Below are 21,519 nucleotides of genomic sequence, written 5' to 3' on the forward strand. Positions count from 1 at the left end.
TCTTGGGGGCGCGTGGGGCAGAGCAGCTGGGGTGCTGCCGGGTTGGTCCCGCAGCGCTGCTCCTCGGCGCTACTAGACCAACCCGGCAGCCCACCAGCTTCTCTGCCCCAGGTGTCCCCAAGTCAGCTGCTGCTGAAACTGATCAGCGGCTGACTCCAGGAAGCCTGGGGCAGAGCAGCTCTGCCTTGGGCTTCCTGGAGTCAGCCGCTGGTCAGTTTCAGCAGCGGCTGAATCGGGGACAGCAGGAGTGTTGCCGGGTTAGTCCTGCAGCCCCGAGGGGCAGCGCTATGGGACCAACCCGGCAGCGCCCCAGCTGCTCTGCCCTGGCTTCCCCGATTCTGCCACTGGTCAGTTTTAGCAGCGGCTGAATCGGGGAAGCTGGGGGCAGAGCAGCTCCAATGGTCCAGCTGCCTGGAGCACTTCCGGGTTCCTGGTGGTGCAGGACCATCAGGAGTGCCGAACCATCAGATGCCGGACCATTGGAGTTTTACTGTATAATGGCAGTAGTTGTTTCTCTTGGAAATACCTCGCCTGATGCATTCTATGACCACGTTAGCCTTTTTTTCCACAGCTGCATCACATTGGTGATTCAGAGCCCTACTATGATCAACTAGTGCTCCCAGGTCCTTCTCTTCCTCTGTCACTTCCAAGTTCAGCCTTTGAGTGACTACATAAGAACTATAGAGACAGGTTAAAGAAAGCCAAAATAAGATCATTCCAATCAAATGACAGGTTTACCAATATAGTTATGAAAGAAGGGCATTAAAATGGTGACACTTTGGGAAAAGAAGTTTTTTAATTGCTTCATATTCTTGATTAGTTTAATTCTAAAATACAAGGAATTGCAACATGAAGACTTGAAGTGGTTTTAAAAAACTGGAAAGCGATTTTCATAGCTGGTTTGCAGTACAAAATGGTTAGGACATTTGAAATTGGGCATTTGGCATGACAAGAAATAGTAAGAATTAATCCTGTATCCTTTGTGTAAGCTTTGAAGTGAACAGATTTAAATTGCTTGAACTATTCCATTAGTGATTTTAAACTTGTATGTGACAACCTTTCATCCCAGGAAATCCTTATGTAGTATAAAAAATAAATGTATGTCGTATATATGCGATCACTTCATCCACCGGTGAAATACAGTGCTATACACTGTTAACAGAGGTTTAAGACAGGAAGTAACGAATAAAGAATTGATTTATGCTGTAATGGTAGAAGTGTAAAAATGTACAAAGCACGCATAAGCCAGAAGAACATATACAAGATAATGGTGGAAACTATAAAAGTGAGGTATGAATGATGAAAATCTACTGGCCTTCCTCCTTCTGCAGGTGATGGATCTTCTGCTAGGATGCTGCCCTTGAATCTGGTTTACAGACCTCTGTCTTCCATACCAACCTCTGACTAGTAGATGTTTGATAAACTGGTAATAGAGCTAGAAGGAAGAAAGCACTTTTCTATTTTTTTTTTCTTCTACTTTATAGCCTCCCGAGTACTGCAGAGGAGTCAAGATTCTCCCATGCACTACTCCCCATTCTGCCCTCCAGTGCCTGTTTCTATGGCTGTTACTATATTGCTGCAGCAGGATGAAATTGACTTCATTCTATTAACAATAGGGGGCTGGTCTTCTAGCTCTTCTCCTGTCTGTACCATTGATTCCCTGTGAGACTCTAGGCCCACCAATTAGGCTTTCAGTACCTATTTGTAAAATGGGGATAATATTTCACTACTTTATAGTGGCATTGATATCACTGTGGTTTCGACCTTGGGAAGCCCATATCTGAGAGCCCTTGGAATTTTTTTTTTTTTTTTTTTTTTTTGTAATTCTAGAAGTTTTATGACTATTTTTTACTTTCACTTGAAAGAAACAAAAATGTCGCTCCCATCATGCGATGACAGACCTGAAAATGCAAACCGGGCTCTAGGGTTTGATGTCTATTGTCAGTGTGAAAATGTTAGAAAATACAGCAGTGCCATGTGTGCTGCTATTAATGGTGCTAGGGCTAATACAGATTTACTCCTTCTGCCATCTTGATGCTGGAAATAGCTTTTCTGCTGAGCAGCAAAAAGGAGCCTCTGACCCCAAAGGGAAATAGTTTAGTCACATAAAAATATGGCCTGGTGAATAAGCACAAGAATGAGTTTTAATTCTAAACTAATCCGAGTTCTTAGACTTGTTCCCTCTGTTGCTTTGGTATGATCAAGTCACTTACTCCTTCTGCCTTCGTATCCCTGTTTTTAAAATGGGGACAGGGGCTAATGCACCTGCATGGATTCTGTGATGAGTAGCTAGTAATAGTTTGTAGAACAGAGAGGAAATACTTTGGGAAGGCAAGGGGAAGTTGTAGAAAGAGAGTGCAGGAAATAAAGGGGAGAAAGTACAAGAAAGGAGAGCAAAGACAAGATAAGATATGAATGGGGAACAAGTGGAAGAGCTGGCTGACTATAGGGTGAGTTGTTTCATCTCTGAAGAGTGGCAGTGCTGGTGTATACCAGGAGCTGACAGCATTTTATCTCCATGCTGTGGAAGGGAAGCACTAGGAGAAAATTTGATGCTATTTTTCAGAGACGGAGAACAGTAAATAGAAATGAGAAAAGTTATGGTACATTATACCAGCAAAGTTCTTGCTGCTTAACTGTGGCAAGTGTGGCATGGGTTACAATATGTCCATGCATGTTGCTGTCTGTACGATAAGTCCTTGTTTGAGATTGTACTCCCTGAGTTTTGAGGACACTCATATTATTAAGGTAACGAACACATGATTTTATTGAAAATAGAGCATGTGCTCCTCCCTACTCCCTTTGGGTATGTCTATACTACCCTGCTAGTTCGAACTAGTGGGGGTAATGTAGTCATCCGCACTTGCAAATGAAACCCGGGATTTGAATTTCCCAGGCTTCATTTGAATGAAGCCGGCTGGCGCCATTTTTAAATGCCGGCTAGTTCGAACCCCGTGCCGCGCGGCTACACGCGGCACGGAGTAGCTAGTTCAGATCAGGCTTCCTAATCCGAACTAGCTGTACAGCTCATTCCACAAGGCGTACAGCTAGTTTGGATTAGAAACCTAATCCGAACTAGCTACTCCGTGCCGCGTGTAGCCGCGCGGCACGGGGTTCGAACTAGCGGCATTTAAAAATGGCGCCGGCAGGCTTCATGCAAATGAAGCCCGGGAAATTCAAATCCCGGGCTTCATTTGCAAGTGCAGATGACTACATTACCCCCGCTAGTTCAAACTAGCGGGGTAGTGTAGACATACCCTAAGTTATATAGTCAAGGCCTATGTATAAGACAACCCATGATTATAGTGCTGTCAGCTGAGGGTTGCCAGGTGTCCGACATTCAACTGGGCAAAAAGAGACACTGGTGGTATCCGGTTGCCTGCAGTAACCAGCCTTTGCCACTGTGGGAGAAAAGAGCTGCAGCTGCAGTATGGAAGAGGAGTGGAGCACTCAGTAACGGCTCCAGCAGAGAGGTCTTAGTGGTTCCACTGTCCTGCTTCGAGCACGGCTCTCCCTGCCCCACTCAACCTTCTGCCCCACCCTTGAATGTGACTCTGTCTTGCCTCTCTCTGCCCCACTCACCCCAACCCCTTTGAGGCATGGCTTTCCCTTCCAAGCCCCGTCCCAGTTACCCCCTGAGGACAGCGCTCTCTCCAACAAACTGCCCAGTCACCACACCACCTCTAGAGCCCTGATTGGCTGGCAGAGAAAGGGGGTGGAGATGCTGGCAAGTGACAGTGGGGGTGGGGAGGAAGGCGTGAGGGTCAGGATCTTGAGGGAAAGAGGTAGAGGAAGGGATGGAGCCTCGGGGGAAGGCATGGACGAGGAGTCCGGGGAGGTTCTGGCACTCAGCAGCCGTTTCCTCACAAATTAGAGCAAACATATGCCAGGTCCTTGTGTACGCTTGCATTCCCACTCTGCCAGGGTGGAGCTGAAACAATGGCAACAATGACGGGAACATTTTAGGGGTTGGGAAAAAGCAAGTGTGGAGAGAACCTGGGCAGACAACCTGAAAAGCTTAAAAAAAAATCCTTCCTACATTATAACAAAGCAAAAGAAGACACAAGCTTAGTTTGTTTCACTGATAGGTCACCTGTACCACTGGCTGTTCTGGAGTCACTAGTTAAATAAATAACCTCCTGTTCATGAGAGAGTATCCCTTCTGGTAACAGAGGATCCAGTAAATCATCAGAATCCCAACATTGTTGAATTGTACCTTGGAGGGGAAAATGTTGGCAACGGTGCATGATTTTGAACCAGGCACAAGCAGCTGCTATGCACCTTTGCCGTGAGAGAGGCTGGTGACAGAACAAAGATGCCTCCTGTATAAAAGGAGTCTGTTAATATTTGTGTAAGTCTGAAGGAGAACAATCTTTGTGGTATTGTAACTGAAATCCAAATCTTGTTCATCGTGAACTGATCATGGTAGGAGTGTTAAGTTGTGAATGTGTGCATGAGATTGCTCAACACTGGAGCAGAATTGCTCCAATTGCTTTGAAAGCCTCAGACACAAAATCTTATATAATAAGTCCCCCTATTTGTTTTTACCATCCAGTCAGTATCTTATTGCCTACCCTGTGTCTGTGTGTCTCTCATCTACCAGAAAGATGAAAATTATTTTTGTTCTGAAAACTCCCATTGATCGCCAGCTTTCCCTTCTCCTTCCCCCAAAGGATAAACAATTGTCCCATGCTCTGCTGCTTTCACAAGCTGCTTTAAAAGGAAAAAAGAAGAAATTGGGCTGTATGTCATAGCTGTAGCACCAGGCAGTTCATGGTCCGATGATGATGGAAGGAGTATGATTTGAAGGGCAGTGTGTATGTGTGCTCCTTGCTTTGCTTGCGTACTTTGGATATACACTTCTCCAAGTTATTCAAGCACCAGAGAACTCTGTCCCATATGATTATTCCGCCATGTGGAGTTAAATAAATGAAATATAGTTGCTCTCTCCATTAGATCTTACCTATCTGATTCTCAATAAGGTTCCATTATGCCACTCTCACAGTGTAAAGGGGCCATGAAATAGGGGTATAAATTAAGTTTACTCCCTTTTCAAGGATCATTTACAGTGCCTGCCAGAGCAGAATAAAGGGGCCTTATTGTAAATGAGAATTGGGCCCTGTATTTTTAGCACAGAGGTGCAGGCATGTCATTCCTATTTAGAAGGCAAGATTTTCCACCTGTATGCAGCCCCAAAAGGGGGCTTTATGTCAAAGGCAGGGAAAAACCAAAGGCTCCACAAAAGGCTAGTAGTGAAGTATTTGGCGTGCCACATATTTATTGAGTAAGACTTAAGGCGCACATACCTTGACCTCCCTCATTCTTAAATCACTGTGACAGCTTAAATTGTTTTAGTGTTTTTCAAAAGCACAGCTGGGCTATGTTTAATTGTTTGAAGAAATAAGAGAAGGGGTTAAGGGGGAGTCTGTGTAAATAATTCAGGAAGAAGAATCCAATTTTATAGAAACCGCAGCCCGAATTAAAGAGAAAGTTGTTGGATTGAAATGATTTCTGTTGTGGTTATAACATACCACAATTTGATTTCTGTCCAGATGAAAACATTTGGTTTCCACTTCAGTAAACATTGCAGAAACACTGCCAACTAATTCTGAACAGTAACAAAATACTGCTTTTGGCAAAACACAGACTCTTTCCATACTCCTGACTCCATAGTTCTGACCCAAATTCATGGGGGTTCACTTTGTTAATGGTCTTGTCTAATTTGAGATGAAAAATGCTTATAATTTCAGAAGAAACAGTCTCTCATTTTTTTGGGGGGGGGGAGAGGCGGAAAGGAAGGTGACGAACTAAACCTTTGGCAGATCAAAAATATTAATCCTCGCGTTGTCCACTAAACTTGCCAAAAAGAGAATCATTTTATTTTATTGTATCAGTCACTTTCTTCTGAGCTTGCAGCGTTGGTGTATTCAAGTAGTGTAGGCGGTAGTTGCCTGAGTTGAAAACCCCATACATCACCCGTATACTGCATTATATGCAAGTCTAAGTTTTGCACATGAAAAACTCACATTTTTTTCTGAGATGATTATTAAAGGAAATCCATCAATTTAACAACTCACCTCAATCTAACTTTATTCCTATTATTATACAAATAACACTTAAGATGACTAACTGAAGAAGATTAAATAACATTTAGCTTTATGCATTAGGCAGCATTTTGTGTGTAGTCAGTTTCGTTTGGTAGATCTTTTTCACAATATCAGAGAAGAGGAAAACACAAGAAAGACAAATTTAATTGTGAAACCACAGATGTTGATGGGAGGTTACCTGAAAATATGCTTAGCTGATATTTAATAAAAGAAACAGAAGAGATGGATTCTCAATTATCTGTTCCCTGTCAAGAAAGAGTCACTGTAAAAAAGTCACCTTAGAGCACAGTGGTGGTCAAAAATGCTCACAAAATGCTACTTCTTATCTGTGTACAATCTTGCACATAGATAAACTGTTTTCCTTAAATTAGTGCAAACTTTGGTGTGGGCATTATTTCGTTATAAAAGTGGTTTATCTCAATGCAGTTTAAGCTGATTCCTAATACACCCAAATAAAGTAAACCTAATTTAAATTTGAATAAGGGTGGTGGAACAGCCATTTGTATCTGTTTAAGTAAACTGATTTAAAATCACACCTTCAGTCAAACCAGGACAACCTTAGATGTAGTAGAGTCCATGTTTTCTAGGCTATACAGTACTTGAAGGTTTAATGTAAACAGAAAGCAGGGAAAAAACCCAACCCTTCCTAAATTTAAAAATAAAAATCACAATCAGCCTTCTCTATGTATATTTAAAAGTGCATAAGGTCTTCCTCCTTTTTTTGAAAGGCACCTTAATAAGTCTCTGGTAAAAGGTGGAGGGGGCACTAGATTTTCTGTGATGCATTATACTCCTGACTCGTTAGATTAGTGAAGTGAGAATTAGTGCAATTCTACCGCATGATTTGGAAGCTGCTAGTCTAATTTCCCTGAACTGGAAATATACTCCCCCACCAGTTCCAGCTGTCAGAGGAATGTGGTTTAACCCTTATTGTTCATAGTTTGCAACTGAAAATAATTTAAAAAGTATTCCGACGAGAGATGGCATGTTTCTGGGATGAATGCGGCCAAGAAAGGTGGCTGGCTGTTGCTGTGCCTTCCACTGGGTTAGCCCCTCCATTCTTTTTTGAGCAAATTTATACTGTACTATAACATGCTCTGAGCTAAAGTGTGTGTCTGTCTGTCTCAGCTTGGTTTGGCCTGCTGTGCCACAGCTTGGTACACTCCAGCCCAGGCAAGTATGATGCACTGTGACCTGGCCTAACTTGAGTCACCCCTGTCTGCAGCAGGCTCGACCCAGCATGGCTGGAGCAGCCTGTGCTGTAACATTTAACTGGTTAATTGATTAAACGGGATTTTATATCCCTAATTGCTTGCTTGAGACAGTTACTGCAGAAGAGATGGGCCAGTCCAAAAAGAATAATTTATTTTCCACCCAGCTTGGGTGAAGAGATGCCCCGATTTTATAGGAACAGCTGTGATATATTTGGGAGGTTGTCTTACATACCACCTATCCTGGTTTTTCATATGTGATGTCAGCTCACCCTACTCCTAAGCAGTTCTTCCCTTCCTCAATGATTGCGTATGGCGTGACACAAGTTTCTCTCCTGCAGAAAAATGCCCTGTTCCTTTTTTGTTAGCTGGTTCCATTTTCATGCCTTGAGGCACATCTGAAATCCTGTTCTTGTTGATCCTCATTCTGTAGAAATGCGATGGTCAGCGTTTGTAATAGACCAATGTAGGTGTTTGCGTGTGTGTGTATAACATATTATAATTTAGCAAAGAAAAGCACCATCCTGTGTTGGGTGTTGCTGGTCCTATCTACACCGTGCTGATGGTATCAGGGGACAGCACTGGCTGCCACTAGGTAGAGCTTTAGCTCTTGCTTCTAATGGCAGCCTCAGCCTTAAGGAAGACGTGGCCTCACCTACGTGGTCTCTAGTCTAGCAGATAATTGCCATGCCTGCCGGAATAGATGCAAAGCTGCGTATGTAATAGTGATGAAGTGGAGAGGAGATGGGAGTATAGGGGGAATGATGGGAGTATAGGGGGAGTGAGAAACTGAACCCATTTAACTGCTTCTGCCTGTATGGTCCTATGGAGTAGCCTTTGACCTGAGGTTCTTCACTTGGCTACAGGTCTTTACACACTGCAGGAGGGTTCCCTCGCTGTCTCTCTTTTTCTTGTGTTAGGGGTGAGTGTGCGGGAGAGGAAAAGAGGTAGCTGCTTGTTGCTCTCCCACAGCAGACCCAAAGGTTGCTGAAGAAGCAGAGGACAGAGACTACTACATGTGGTTAGAACCCAGGTGTCTTCAGTGCCCTACTTGAGAGCCTCACGTTCTCCACCTGTTCCCCACGTGAGCAGCTACTCCCTGCCCCTTAGCTCCTTATCTGTTTGGGGGAGAAGGCTGGTTCTTCTTCAGTTTGTCAGAAATATTTTTGGGGGGGATACGGTTGGCAGGCCCCCTACAGCTCTTCTTAGGGCTACTGGAGCTATTGAAATCAGGTGTGTCTTGCTGCTATAGCTAACCCAGATGACAAGGCCCAGGAGGGGAAATAGGGTTTCTTCTTAGAAAACAACTTGCCTTCAGGATCGCAAAGCAGCCAGCTCCCCAAAATTGTTTTGTTTTGTTTTTTGTTTAGTTTTATTTTGTTTTTACTTCTGAGGAGACCAGGGTTCAAATGCTAATCACAGTGACCCTCACTGTGAGGTTCATATTCTAGCCACTATTCCAAAGGGGTATCAGATAATATGTATAGGTTCATTACCCTCTGCCAGCATATTTTTGTGGTGAGAAACACTTTTCTGATGTCCAGTTGAACCAGGAAACATTTAAACTCAAGGATTAATTCAAACTGTAAGGCTACATCTATACTGCACCTCTCTTGTGCAAAAGCCTATGCAAATGAAGCACAGATTAGCATATTGTCATGTTTCATTTGCATAATTGATTAGGGGCTGTTTTTGCACAACAGGCTTTGGCGCAAAAAGGAGCTGCGTCAAGGGCTCCTTTTTGCACAAAACCCCCTTCTCGTGCAAGAGCCGTTCTTCCTGAAAAAGAGGAAGAACGGCTCTTGTGCAAGAGGGGGGTTTTGCGCAAAAAGGAGCCATCTACACAGCTCCTTTTTGCGCAAAAGCCTCTTGTGCAAAAAGGCCCCTAATTAATTATGCAAATGAAGCATGGCAATATGTTAATCTGTGCTTCATTTGCATAGGTTTTGCGCAAGAGAGGTGCAGTGTAGATGTCGCCTTTGTCTTTATAACAATGCATCATTTCTATAGTGCAGAAACTGTAGGGGTAGCAACACACAGCAAGTCACAGCAAGTGAACACTAAGGCACCAGAAACATTAAACAAGTGTAATAGCTGCTCCAAAGAGTTTACAGTTAAAAAGGTTTGCAGCGAAGCTCTCATACCAAATGGCAAACTCCTTTTTGAAGCTCTGTAGACCTCCCAGTCTTGATTAGCAATAGGACAGTAGTGTATTAACAAGCCCCATTTCCAGGAAGATATATTTTTTTTGAACATCAATAAACCGTTCTGTGTATTAAAGATGTTAAATGGCATTTAATCAGCTAATTAAGTAGTGGATGGAATTTCCATTGACTACTTGATTAGTTGATGAGAAAGGGGTGCTTGCCGTGGCTCTGCAATTTAAATGTAGTAGGAGCTGGGTGCGCAGCAGCCTGGTCCTACTACATTTAAACTGCGGAGCTGCTGTGGGGATGGCTCCCGGGGATGCTAAGTAGTCCCAGCTCACGCTAACGTCACTGCGGCTCTGCCTTTTAAATGTAGTAAGAGCCCAGGGGCCCCCCCGAACATCGACTTTTGCTCCTCCCTCTCTCTCCTCCCCCGACAAAGAAGCAGAAAGGTAAAGGGCAAGCAAGTAGTTGACTCAACTACTCGATAAGCATATGCTTATCAGGTGGTCGACTATATCCTTACAGCCTCAGTGTGTATACCTTCCTAGAATAGTCTTTGGGTATCTGTCCCTGATGGGATCAAACAGAACACTCTCTTGACTAATACTCATACCTTTAACGCATGAGACAGAAGATTGTTCTTCAGGTGTCACTAATATTTGCCTTTTACTAGAGTGAGATGATGTATCCTTGAGAAGTACAGGAAAACCCATGCACTCACATTAACAAGGAAAGGAATGTGCCAGGATTTTAAATTTTAATATTGGCTTATTATTCACTGCACAGCTTTTGGTTTCTCATATGCCCCTAACTGAATTGTGCATTTAAAAATACTTGTCATTTTGTGTGCAAGTTAGATGAGATGGCACATCTTATTACATAAAGGAGATCTGGGAGGGGGCATGTCTAGAGGACTGGGCACTGGACAGGGAATCAGGACACCTTGATTCTGTTCTACCCTCTACCACTGATCTTCTGGGTGAACTTAGGCAAGTTACTTAGAACTTTGTGCCTAATTTTTTGTTCTTCTTTTGTAATGGCGACATTAATCCATCTGTGTAAAGTGCTTTGAGATCTGTGGCGGGAAAGCACTACAAATACTAAGTATTATTACTTTAAGATGTTTCTGGTTTGTAGGTTAGCTTATTCATACTCTGTTTGGCCCCAGTTCAGCAAAACATTTAAGCACATGCCTAAGACCACCACTGTCCAGCAAATCACTTAGACATGTTCAGTTTTAGGCATGTGCTTAAATGTCTTGTTGAATAAGTAGGACTGCTAGTCAGGGCTTCTAGGAAGATTTTTTTTTGTTTTGTTTAACTTAGTAATAGAGTCTGGAAGTGTGGCCTTTGTATACATCCCTTTTGTAATAGCATTACTGAAACTGAAGGCATGCATTAGTCTGACCTCTCTTTCTGCTATGTTTAACACTAAATTAGGTTGTGATTAATGCTGGTAGCGCAAAAGAATAATGGAATGACATTAATGAGCCTTTCTTCATAATGATCAGGTTCTCCAGCTCTGCCCAGCAACATGGTATATTTTGGAAGCTCTCAGGATGAGGAGGAGGATGAAGAAGAGGATGAGGAGACAGAGGATACAAAGGCAACCACAAACAATGCTTCATCTTCATGCCAGTCAACCCCCAGGAAAGGAAAAACACATAAGCACGTTCCAAATGGGCATGGTAGGTTCTAAATCATTCTGTCTGTCTTCCAGCAGTGTACAGTTGAGAAGAGAGGGTGGGGGATGCGGGGGACGCTGCCTGCTAAAGAATTCTAAGAAGTGAATTATATTCTCAGCCCTGCAGAGACTTCACATCTGTGAGAAAACTGATACTGTCCATACTAGGAAAATGGTTAGCATCTTCCCTTTTATCCAGCAGCGTCTGTCTAGAGGCGGCAATTCTTTTTGTTTATGGGAGAAATACAAACGAACAACTAAGAAGATGGTTAGAGCGACATAGTGAAAATGGTTTTCCTAATCCCTAATGCCATTGTTTGGCATTTCCTAGCTGCCTTGTCTTAGCTATTTAATATGGAATGATTTAATGTTGTTGAAGTTAACTATAAAACACAAAATAATCAATAAATGTCACCAAAATATATCCAGGACGGAGCATTTTAATTTCTGATGTGAGATATTGCTAGCATATTGGCCAGTGAGTTTCTAAGCTGCAGTTTTAGCCTTGTCTGTAGCATAGGACTCCACCCCTACATATGATGTTTTTGTGCAGATCATCAGAGCTTCATTATTTGCAACCTGTCTTATTCATATGGTCTTCGTATCATATCCAAATAAATTAATCAGTGTGTGTCACCACACCATTTACTCAACACTTACTAACCTCGAGATCTTACTAGCCAGGGTAAAGAGAACCTGAGTCTCCATGTCCCGTTACCACCAAAAAACATAAGGGATAATTGACATCAACATCGTCAAAATCAGGGGTGTTCACTTCAATAACCAAATTCTGTGTTCCCCTTATCCTTCCACAATATCTCTTTGCTGTTAAGAGCTGCATCTGCAATGTCTGCCAGATCCTGTCCCCTCCTTTCTTCAGGAGGGTACAGACTCTTTGTCATAACCAGCTTTCCATGGAAGATGGAAGTGGCTTTGCTGTCTGCACCTGAGTTTTTTGCTGTTTCTTTCTTCTAAGGAAAACACGAGGAGATCCAGGCTTCTCCACTGTCTCTTGCCTCGTTTACATTTTGCACAAGTGTTTTCATTATGTGGAACGGTTTGTAGTATCATTGCCCCTTTTTGACGCAAGCAAGCAGTCACAGTTTAGGACTCGGAGGAGATTCTATTTGGAAGTAGAAGTCGATGGAGTCTGGTACTTTGATGCAATTTGATTTATTTATAAGGAATATACAAAATTCTGCTTCTCCAAACATAGGAGGAACCAAGTAGAAAAGGAACAATTTTGTAACTTGCCACCCAAGCCTCTTTAGCCAACATCACACCCTAAAATGTTTGGTTTTTTTCCTAGCTCTCTTTTCTGCTTTGCCACTGTCTCTCTTTTCTGTGTATTCTCAGTTTCTGTTTCTTCTGACTCTCCTCACGTATACATCCACCCGCCTGGTCACAATACTCAGTCAAATCTCAACTCCCATAAGGCACTCGTTTCTGGGTAAACTCTATGAAGTCTTTTATTATGTGTGTCATTTAAGGTGTTTCTTACATGACAGTGCATATTTATTTCTTTGTTTTGGGTGCCAGTTGCAGAGAAATAGAACGGAAGAGGATACCTGGCAATACTATAGTTCAAGGCCTGAATCTTAACATCGTTGATTAACTTGAATCAAAGTCTAGAATTTACAAGTACAGAATTATGTGTCGCACAAATGAGACTCTTGGCTTCGTAAGATTCAGGGCTCTGAATGCATGCTGCGTATGTTGTGCCTAAAGGGTTACTGTACATTAGTACATTTTCTTTGAGAATGCCCTGAAGTGCAGTCATGTTGAAATTAGCTTGAAACTAGACACACCTGAATCCTCAATTGGGGGTAAAGTGTTAATTATTTTCACCCTTAATAATGACTTGATATGCTTCATCACTAATCAGAGTCAATATAAGTGAGGCTTATGCATTAGCAGTTATGCTGAAGACCTTTATACAGTACATGAGGGATTAGGTGAAATGCTTTGTCAAAGGTGATGAAACAGAATCTCCCGCAGAAGGTGCTTTGGGCTTTAAAAACTATCCTGCTTGAGAGTACCTTAGATTTCCCAATGTCTGTCATATTTGTTGGCAGCCAGTAATGTTTTTGATTCCTGTTGCGTAAAGCAGGTTCTGGTTTGTGTGTGTCTGTTTTAATGAGACCACATTCAAAAGCAGACAGGGATGGCTGCTCCAATTAAGCTTAATCTAGCATGAGAGTCAATTTTTAATGGACCAAAGTCTTTTTATTTTTACAGTACTATGTGTTGACAAACACTATGGGCCGGAAAATGTTAAATATTTGCTATAACATAAAACAACAAAGGTTCAAAGCTTGATCAGTGTCATTAGATAACGTCAAATTGCTTCCTCATAAATACAGGAAGACGTGTTACATTTCCAGGATGGCATGAACATTTACCAGGATGATGGCACTGGCCTATAGCAAGTAATATGATGTGCTGTTGGAGTACCCCATTCTTACATGCTTTTTGTGACCTCTTGAGCCTTTTGTTTGGTGGTTGCCTAACTAGAAAATAGACACACATTAGAAACTTTTATACATTTGAATTAGAGATATAAAATTCCATGTAAATTGTTAACCGGTACAACTATACATTTAACTGGTTAACTACCTGCCACGCCGCGGATAGAGAATGCTGGAGCTTGGGAGGGGGCAATAATGTTCCTGCACAGATGGGTTGGAGCATGCTAGGCATGGCGGGCCCAGCTGGGCTGGACAGGGTCTGCTGCACTGCGTGCCATGGGCGCGGGTGGGAGGGCTGTGCTGGTTAACAGTTTACCCAGTAAGCACGATGATAAGGCAATGCTTACTGGTTAACCAGTTAAACTTTTACATCCCTAATTTTAATTAGCTGCACTTATATAAGAGAAATGAGTGAATTGACTTCTCTCCTCCTGCCCTGCTGTATTCTCAAAGATAATTACAGCATTGCACTATTACACATATCGTTATATTCCCACGTCCTTGGTATTTCCAGCATGCCGTGAGTATCTATGTACAATATAGAGTAGGAGAATGTAAAGGGAAATAACTATTTCTCCCCCCCGCCCCCCAAAAAAAACACCTCTCATGCTAGAGTGGTAAAAGAAATATGCAGTGGTGTGGTAGGCATTGTCCCTGACGCAATATCAAAGTTCAGGCAGCAATAATTTTGTGGTTAAACTGTTTTCTGAGAGATTGCTGCAGTTGCCATGAAGGAAAATGGTGGAGCTCTACTTTTAAAAATTGGTGCCATATTGCAATCACTGCCATATTGCAGTTCATTAGTGGATAATGTAGCAGAGTTAAATGAGTTAAAATGAGTTTGCAGTAGCCCCTGTTAAAGGCTTGGATGATCTTAATGAAATCTTTTCCAGGCTTTTTGTCTTGGTCAGACATTAACATTTGGTTGAAAAAAAAAATTAATATCTACATCCTTTGTACACTGTTTAAGGTTTATCTTGTAATGTGTCGCCATACACACCAGATCTAGCTTGTTTTAGATTTGTTCATGGGAACTTCAAATAATTTTGCTTTCTAAATTATTTTCAAATGTGTAGGAGGCAAGATGAGCCAGATAAGAAAGCAAGCTGGTTAAAATGAACTTAGCAGCATTTCTTCTAAAGGAAAGTATTTGTAGCTAGCTGCTTGTGAACAGTACCATAGAATAAAAGTGATAATTCTTGTATCTAGCATGGTCATGGACTAAAGCACAGACAACAACAAAATTCCAAAGACTTTTCCCCCTTCATTGTGTGAATCTTTCAGGGGAAGGGAAAGATGAGTAACCCCTAAAGCTAAATGTGGCATTGAGCTCTAAGAGTGATTTTAATTGCTTAAGGATTCATACCAAGGTTAAAATGGTGAAGCTAGAAGCTAATCAATAGAATCCCTTGGTTTCCACTCTGCAGCTGACTTCAAAGGCTATCTTACTAGCTAAGAGGCGATATGAATCTTTAGTAAGAATATAAAAAAAATCTCTCTTGCTGTTATAGTATTTTAAAACTGTTTAAATAGATTTATAGAACATGCATCAGGCATCTCTCTATTCTTTTAAAAGCATGTGATTGCCTTTTAACTTCAAGTTTCCTGCTACATGTTATAAAAAGTTTGTGGTGAATTTCAGCATTAATTTATGGAAAACAGAGCACACTCTGTGTTGCACGAGTTAGAACAGAAGTTCTGGAGGCTGGATTTTAATCTCAAGTGAACCATTCACTCATTTTGACCTTGAGCACATACCTCCATAATTGCCAGTGCCTAGATGTGCATTGCATTTAAAATGTCTGCCAACTCCCCCAAATGGGAGAACCATGTCAATTAGATTGTGGCAGACTAAGAAGCTTAAATGATTGGCTAATTTCTTATAACATGAAGGTTTCAGGTTCCCACATTTTTTTTTACAAGGAGGTAAAATCCTATTTAAAAAATTAACCAGTTAAATGGGGTCCTGTGGCTGGGGAGCCGCTTCAACCCTGCTGGGCTGGAGCAGGCCCGCATCGTGGCAGGCCTGGTGGGGCTGGAGCAGTGCCCTGCCCACAGTTGGCTGGACTGGTCTAGCCAGGCTGGAGCAGACCCCATCCATGGTGCAACACAATGAGCCTGGCCGGGCTGATCTCACCAAATGGCGGTTGGGGGCTGCTCCAGCCCACCCGGACCCTTCTGCACCATGGGCTGCTCTGATCAGGCTGGGCTGAGCCTGGTGCACCACAGGCACCATGGGCTGCTCTGCTCATGCTGGGCCCACTGCACTGTGGGCAGCAGCTGTTCCGATTGGGCCTGGCGTAGTTGGTCCAACTGGGCTGAAGCACCCAACTGCTTGCCCGGTAAGCATCTCAGTGTGCTTCAACCATCCCAGGTAGTTTTTATGGAGAATAAAAGTCTATTTCTTTTGCTAGTGCAGATTGAGGCTAACCGCATCAGAGATCATTATAAACTATTTTTTCTGAAAGATGTTCTCTAGAAGGTGGTTTGTCAAGCTTCTGCTGTTAGGACTTTTGCCTCTAGTAGGCAGAAGGAAAGAAAAAAACCTGTTATTGTAATGGCAACATTTAAAAACATTTCTGGCAAATACATTTTTACTCTAACGTAGAGCAAGCCTTCGGATAAAGCAAGGAGACATCACAGCAAATACTATATTGGATTTTAGTGCAGCCTGCTCTTAGAAAAATAAAAAGTGAGGAAAGAAAAACACTGAAGAACACTTCAGGTCTCAATTTGCAATGGGTAATTTAGCAAAATGATTCTCAGTACATACACAGAGTTGTAGAAACAAATTCCTTGTGAGAGCTCGGGGGTGGCTATTATTCTTCGTTTCAGTGTATTGGTCATGTGTGCTATGCCATAAGTAGAATCACTTATGCATATCAGTGTTTCTGAATGTTTGCATGGGAATCTGGAATGTATGATTGAAGCAAATTATGCTACTCAGTTTTATTTTGCATTGAGTTTGATATTTTGGGATATATGCATGAGGTACAACTGTCACATCAAACTGGATTTGTCTTGGCAAGGAAAAAAACACAAAAGCGTATCTGCTGTCCCCAGCTACAATGTAGAACAAGAATATTTTAGAGGGCATGGTGCTAGCCTAGAAAGTAAGTTGCCAATTATGTCTGTGATATGCAGCCTTTTGTTGAAATATCATAAAACCAGTAATTGTTGCAATAAACATATTTTTGCATGTGTAACTGTTCTGCAAAAATATTGATAACATGAAAATTACCCATTCTGCAGTAATTTGCATATCCTAAATACAAATTAGACAACACATTTTGGAACTCTTGAGGATTTTCTGTAGCTGAGATACCTGACCTGAGGAACGGAGTAGAGGAGCCTGAAACCGAAAAAGAATGGAACTGAAATTAGAGTAAAAGACTTATTACTTCACATGGGCTAGTTTTATATGGACTGACTGCTCTGTGAAAGACCTTGCTTACAATAGGTGCCAGAATAGGACAAAACTCTGCATTTTAGCTTTGAAGGCTTGCAAAACAAAAATATTTTAAACCCATAATATTCCTCGTCTCTCACAATACATACTTGTTTACCCATAGTTTTAAACTACCGGTTGAACCTTGATAGTCCAGCATTCTCTGGTCCGGCAACATCCATGATTTATTTAACTGGATGTCCATTTATCATGGGTGTGACCAAGTTTCCCACAGTCCCATAAAGTTTGTTTACAGCCACCAGTCCTGGCTCTCAGTGTTTTATACTGTTATTTAGCGCTAATTTACCCCTAACTGTCTTCTGAGAGCCCAGTAAGCAGTGGAAGTGTTGATAATGCTAATAGTCCATATTGACCTCCCGTCCTGAGGGTGCCAGACTAAAGAGGTTCAACCTGTACATAATTGGTTGCAAGAAACTTACAGCATAAACCACTGTAACTGCTGTCTAGCCCACAGAATGGACCAAGAAATTATGTACCTATAACATCAGCCAGTGTAGGCAAAGCCTTAGTAAGCAAACTGCTATACGAAAAGCAGAAATTTGACTAGCGGGCTGATGAGAGTATTTCTGAGAATGCAGACACTGTCACTATAATGACCAAACATGTATATTCGAGTTTTGTTGAGATCAGCTATAAATGTGTGACCTTCCTACTTTCTTAAACAGTCATAGCTTAAGTATTGAAGTGCTAGTAGGCATGAAGGGAAGTGGAATTCACTGCATATGAGCAAACCACAGGAATTAGTAGCTGTTTGTTTTAAATCAGATTTAGTCTTAGTTTTATTTCAGTTTTCTTTCCCATAGGCAAGTGCGTATTGCTTTCTTTTAGCCAAAGACTCTTTGGCATTTTGATTTTTCCCTTAATTTTTTGCTCATCTGGTGAGACATTTACCATTTCCTTTTGTCTTCAGGCCTGAATCTTATTTCACTTACACCAATTTACACTAGTGTAACTGCATTACTTTAAATGCATTTACTTCTCACTTTCATTAGATGAAATCAGAATCAGGATTTTTATGTTTACTGTAAATGTTTGATTTTCTGTAGCGTTAAAGCCCAATGTAACTGAGAGGTTTGTATACAAATACGTGTATTTTCTTGTATTCATTATTATAGCAGTGTTTTATATATGGGCATAATATGAGTTCTAAGTGTTGTTCCAAGTAATGAATAGTGATCTTTAAAGAGGCTGATACCAATTATTGTTTTAATTAGGGCTGGTGTGACTAGGACTGCTTTGCATCTAGTTTTCTCTCTCTTTCTTTTATGTTTTCAGGGTTTAAGCTTTTCCTGTGAGACTGAATACATTTTTCCTCTTCTACTTCTCCCTTTCCCACTTTCAAGAATCTTACAAATTAAGACAAAAGATAATTACTCAGAAGGGTAAAACTGGCAGGGTTCCCACGACACTTAAAATTAATGAGCCATTGAGTACAAAATATACCTTCTCTCTTGCTCACACACACAGTTACATATATACGTATAGCATTTGACTTTTTGGCTATGTTTTTGTTTATATCTGCAAAAACATATATATAAAGTGGCAACTGGATCCAGAATATATATCCTCTGACTTATGGTCTGTGCATGCAGATCTATTTATGCAGTGAACCCAATTACCCAGTTTCCCACTGACTAAAAATGCACTTATATCCAGTGATAAAATATGTTTTTAACAAAGGTGTCACTCATCATTTAACTATAGTGCATCTTATTTTAAAAAACAGTATTTTTGCACATTCATCCTCAGTTAATAACATAGCATTTTTATTGTGCCGACTGTGTGATCTTAGTATTTCATTACAAGTAAAAATAAATTTATCCTTCTGATGCCTCTTAAGACATAGCGATATATTATCACTCCCACTTAACAAATAGGGAGACTGAGGTACAGACTCGAGTGGATTTGCCCAAAGTCATACAGGAAGTTTGTGGCAGAACTGGGATTAGAAATTGGGTGAAATCTTGGCTCCATTAAAGTCAGGACAAAACTTGCAGTAATTTTGTGGCAGTCTAGATTTCATCTCAGTCCTTGTACATCTCGCTCTAATGCTGTTAATCCTGAGATCATCCTTTCAGGGTTTTCTAGCATAAGAGTAGCTTCCACTTGCTCTGTGCACCAGGAAATGGGAGGTGCAGGAGATGTAAGAGTAAAGTTACGCAACTCATCTCAAAGTTTTACAGTCATCTTCTTCACCATTACCGCACAACTCAACTTGATAAATAATCCAAATAACCACTCCATGCTTGATGTTTTGAACAAATGCTGGGAGGGGGCGTAGAAGAGGGGAGAGCGAGCAGTCAGCATTGAGGCAGTCTCTAGGGGTGTGTCTGATCTACAAGGTTATTTTTGAAAAAAGTGGCCTTTTTTTTGAAAAAACTTCCCCTGCATCTAGACTTCCGCCGTGTTCTTTCGAAATTAAATTGAAAGAATGCGGCATTTTTTTTTATTTTGGTAAACCTCATTTTATGAGGAAGACTGCCTTTTTTCAAAAGTGCTCTTTCGAAAAAAGGCGCTATGTAATGCAAACAGGGCTTTTTCGAAAGAGAGCATCCAGACCGTGCTGGATCTAACAGAAAGCATGGCAAGCATGTGTGCCATGTTAACAGAGTAGAAGCATTTCATTTAATTCACCTAGACAAGTTTTTCAAACAGGCATCACTCCTAGTAGTTATGGATGTATACCTAGAGTGTGTTATAAACCAAATTCAAAATAACATCTTTGCGAAGTAATTCATTTTCTCGTGTCAATAGTAGGGAGGTAAAATCCTGTTTAATCAGTTAACCGATTAAGCATTAGGTTAGACTGGTTAACCAATTAAACAAGATCCCGGGTGGGGAACTGCTCCAGCCTGCCTGGAACAAGTTCCTAGTCCACAGGGATGCCGGCTCCTGGCCCCTCGTGGGGCAGCCGGCTCTGCCAGCCCCATGGTGGGTGATACTTATTAGGTAATTGGTTAACTGATTGCCCCTTAACATCCCTAGTCAATAGTATTTTTTTTCTTTCTTAAGGCATCTTTTTCTATTTGCAGCATATGATTGCTTTAAGAAAACACATTAAAAGAAAGTTGTTGAACCCATTTGGGTTAACAGGTTATTTTTGTTGTTTTTGTTACTAGAATGTTCTCCAAAGAAACCCTCCCACAATTTTTAAAAATTGCGGTGGAAACGGTTCTTTTTAAACCAGCGCTATTCTCTTGCTTGTCTCCCCAACAGCGGAACTCCAGAAAACAGATTAGAAATTTACTTTAAACAAACATGAAATTGGTGGGTCTGTATTTATTCAAACAATGAAAACAGGAATATACCTAAGGGACGTTAATTTAAATGTTAAACTCTCTTTGTTTTGGTAATCTCTAAGATTCTAGCTGTTTCCAGGAAGTCTGTTTTGATAGGTAGACAAAATGTAACCTGACAGTCCTGCTAGTGTTTCTATTTCTCTTTATGCTGATTTGTATATAATGAGGTACCTACTAAACACCAAGTGCTGACAGTAGCTTGCATTTTGTGTAATCTTTTTCAATGAAGAAGCTAGTTTTAAATATATTTTGGGTTTTTCTTTCTCGCACCCAACCCATCTCTCCCCTGCTTGCCCTTCTCAATTCCCAGTCTTCAGCGGGTCCAGCAAATCGTCGAAGGAGAAAGAGCCTACCCAGAAACACAGAAACAAAGAGACCACACCAGGAAAGGAAAGGAACAATGAACACAGGGCTGAGAGCCGAAAAGACCAGGCTGCTGCTAATCACCATCATACTACAAATACTGGCTCCTCAACGAAAGGGCTTACTGCTAACAACCACCACACTCTTCATAAATCGGCTCAGGACTTAAGGAAACAGGTAATGTGTTGTACTCTCGTTTGGGCACACACAAGGCGTGTGCTCAAAGTGCTAAACCGATTATGCTCCCTCCCCACTGAGTTAACTTTTGGAATCTTTAATGTGTGATATGAAGAAAGCAGAGAGTTGACTTTGAGAGAGAGAGATAAGTGAGAGAGAGGGGAAAAAAAACATTATATAAAAGGACAGACCTCCCCCCCATTACAATGTAGTACACGTTATTACTACAGCTTTGGATCGCACAAGGGTAAAGTTGCAACATGCAGAAATTCACATTTAGTTTTATGAAAACTTGCACCCTTTTGGCCTCTCTGTTGATATTGCCAAGGTTGGCTGATCATAGACGCATGATCTTCTTTCTACAGATGGCCCTTTCAGGTTATGTTTGGGAGTCTTCGACATTGTAGGGAAGTTTGTGTGTTTTCATTGAGTTTACTGGCCAGTAGAAACTCAAGAATCTGGTAGATTCCTTGGAGCTCTTGGAAAATTATCTCCCCCTTTCCTCCATCCAAATATGACATTCCAGACTGTCCCTATGCACAATAGTGGTACGACCATGCTCTTCCTATGGCAGCAGGCTTCCTGGCTTTCA

At 41.5% G+C, this 21,519-nt stretch overlaps 1 protein-coding gene across 1 annotated transcript in view; it reads left to right on the forward strand.

Moving 5' to 3' along the window:
* Positions 1–21,519, forward strand: part of JARID2 (jumonji and AT-rich interaction domain containing 2) — a 298,892-nt gene that overhangs the window by 230,722 nt on the left and 46,651 nt on the right. The window contains exons 5-6 of the mRNA XM_075921199.1: positions 10,979–11,155; positions 20,698–20,927. Coding sequence (XP_075777314.1) covers positions 10,979–11,155; positions 20,698–20,927 — 407 coding nt within the window. The remainder of the gene's footprint in view (positions 1–10,978; positions 11,156–20,697; positions 20,928–21,519) is intronic.

This window comes from Pelodiscus sinensis, chromosome 2, assembly GCF_049634645.1.
Source record: "Pelodiscus sinensis isolate JC-2024 chromosome 2, ASM4963464v1, whole genome shotgun sequence".
Classification (NCBI taxonomy): Eukaryota; Metazoa; Chordata; order Testudines; family Trionychidae; genus Pelodiscus; species Pelodiscus sinensis.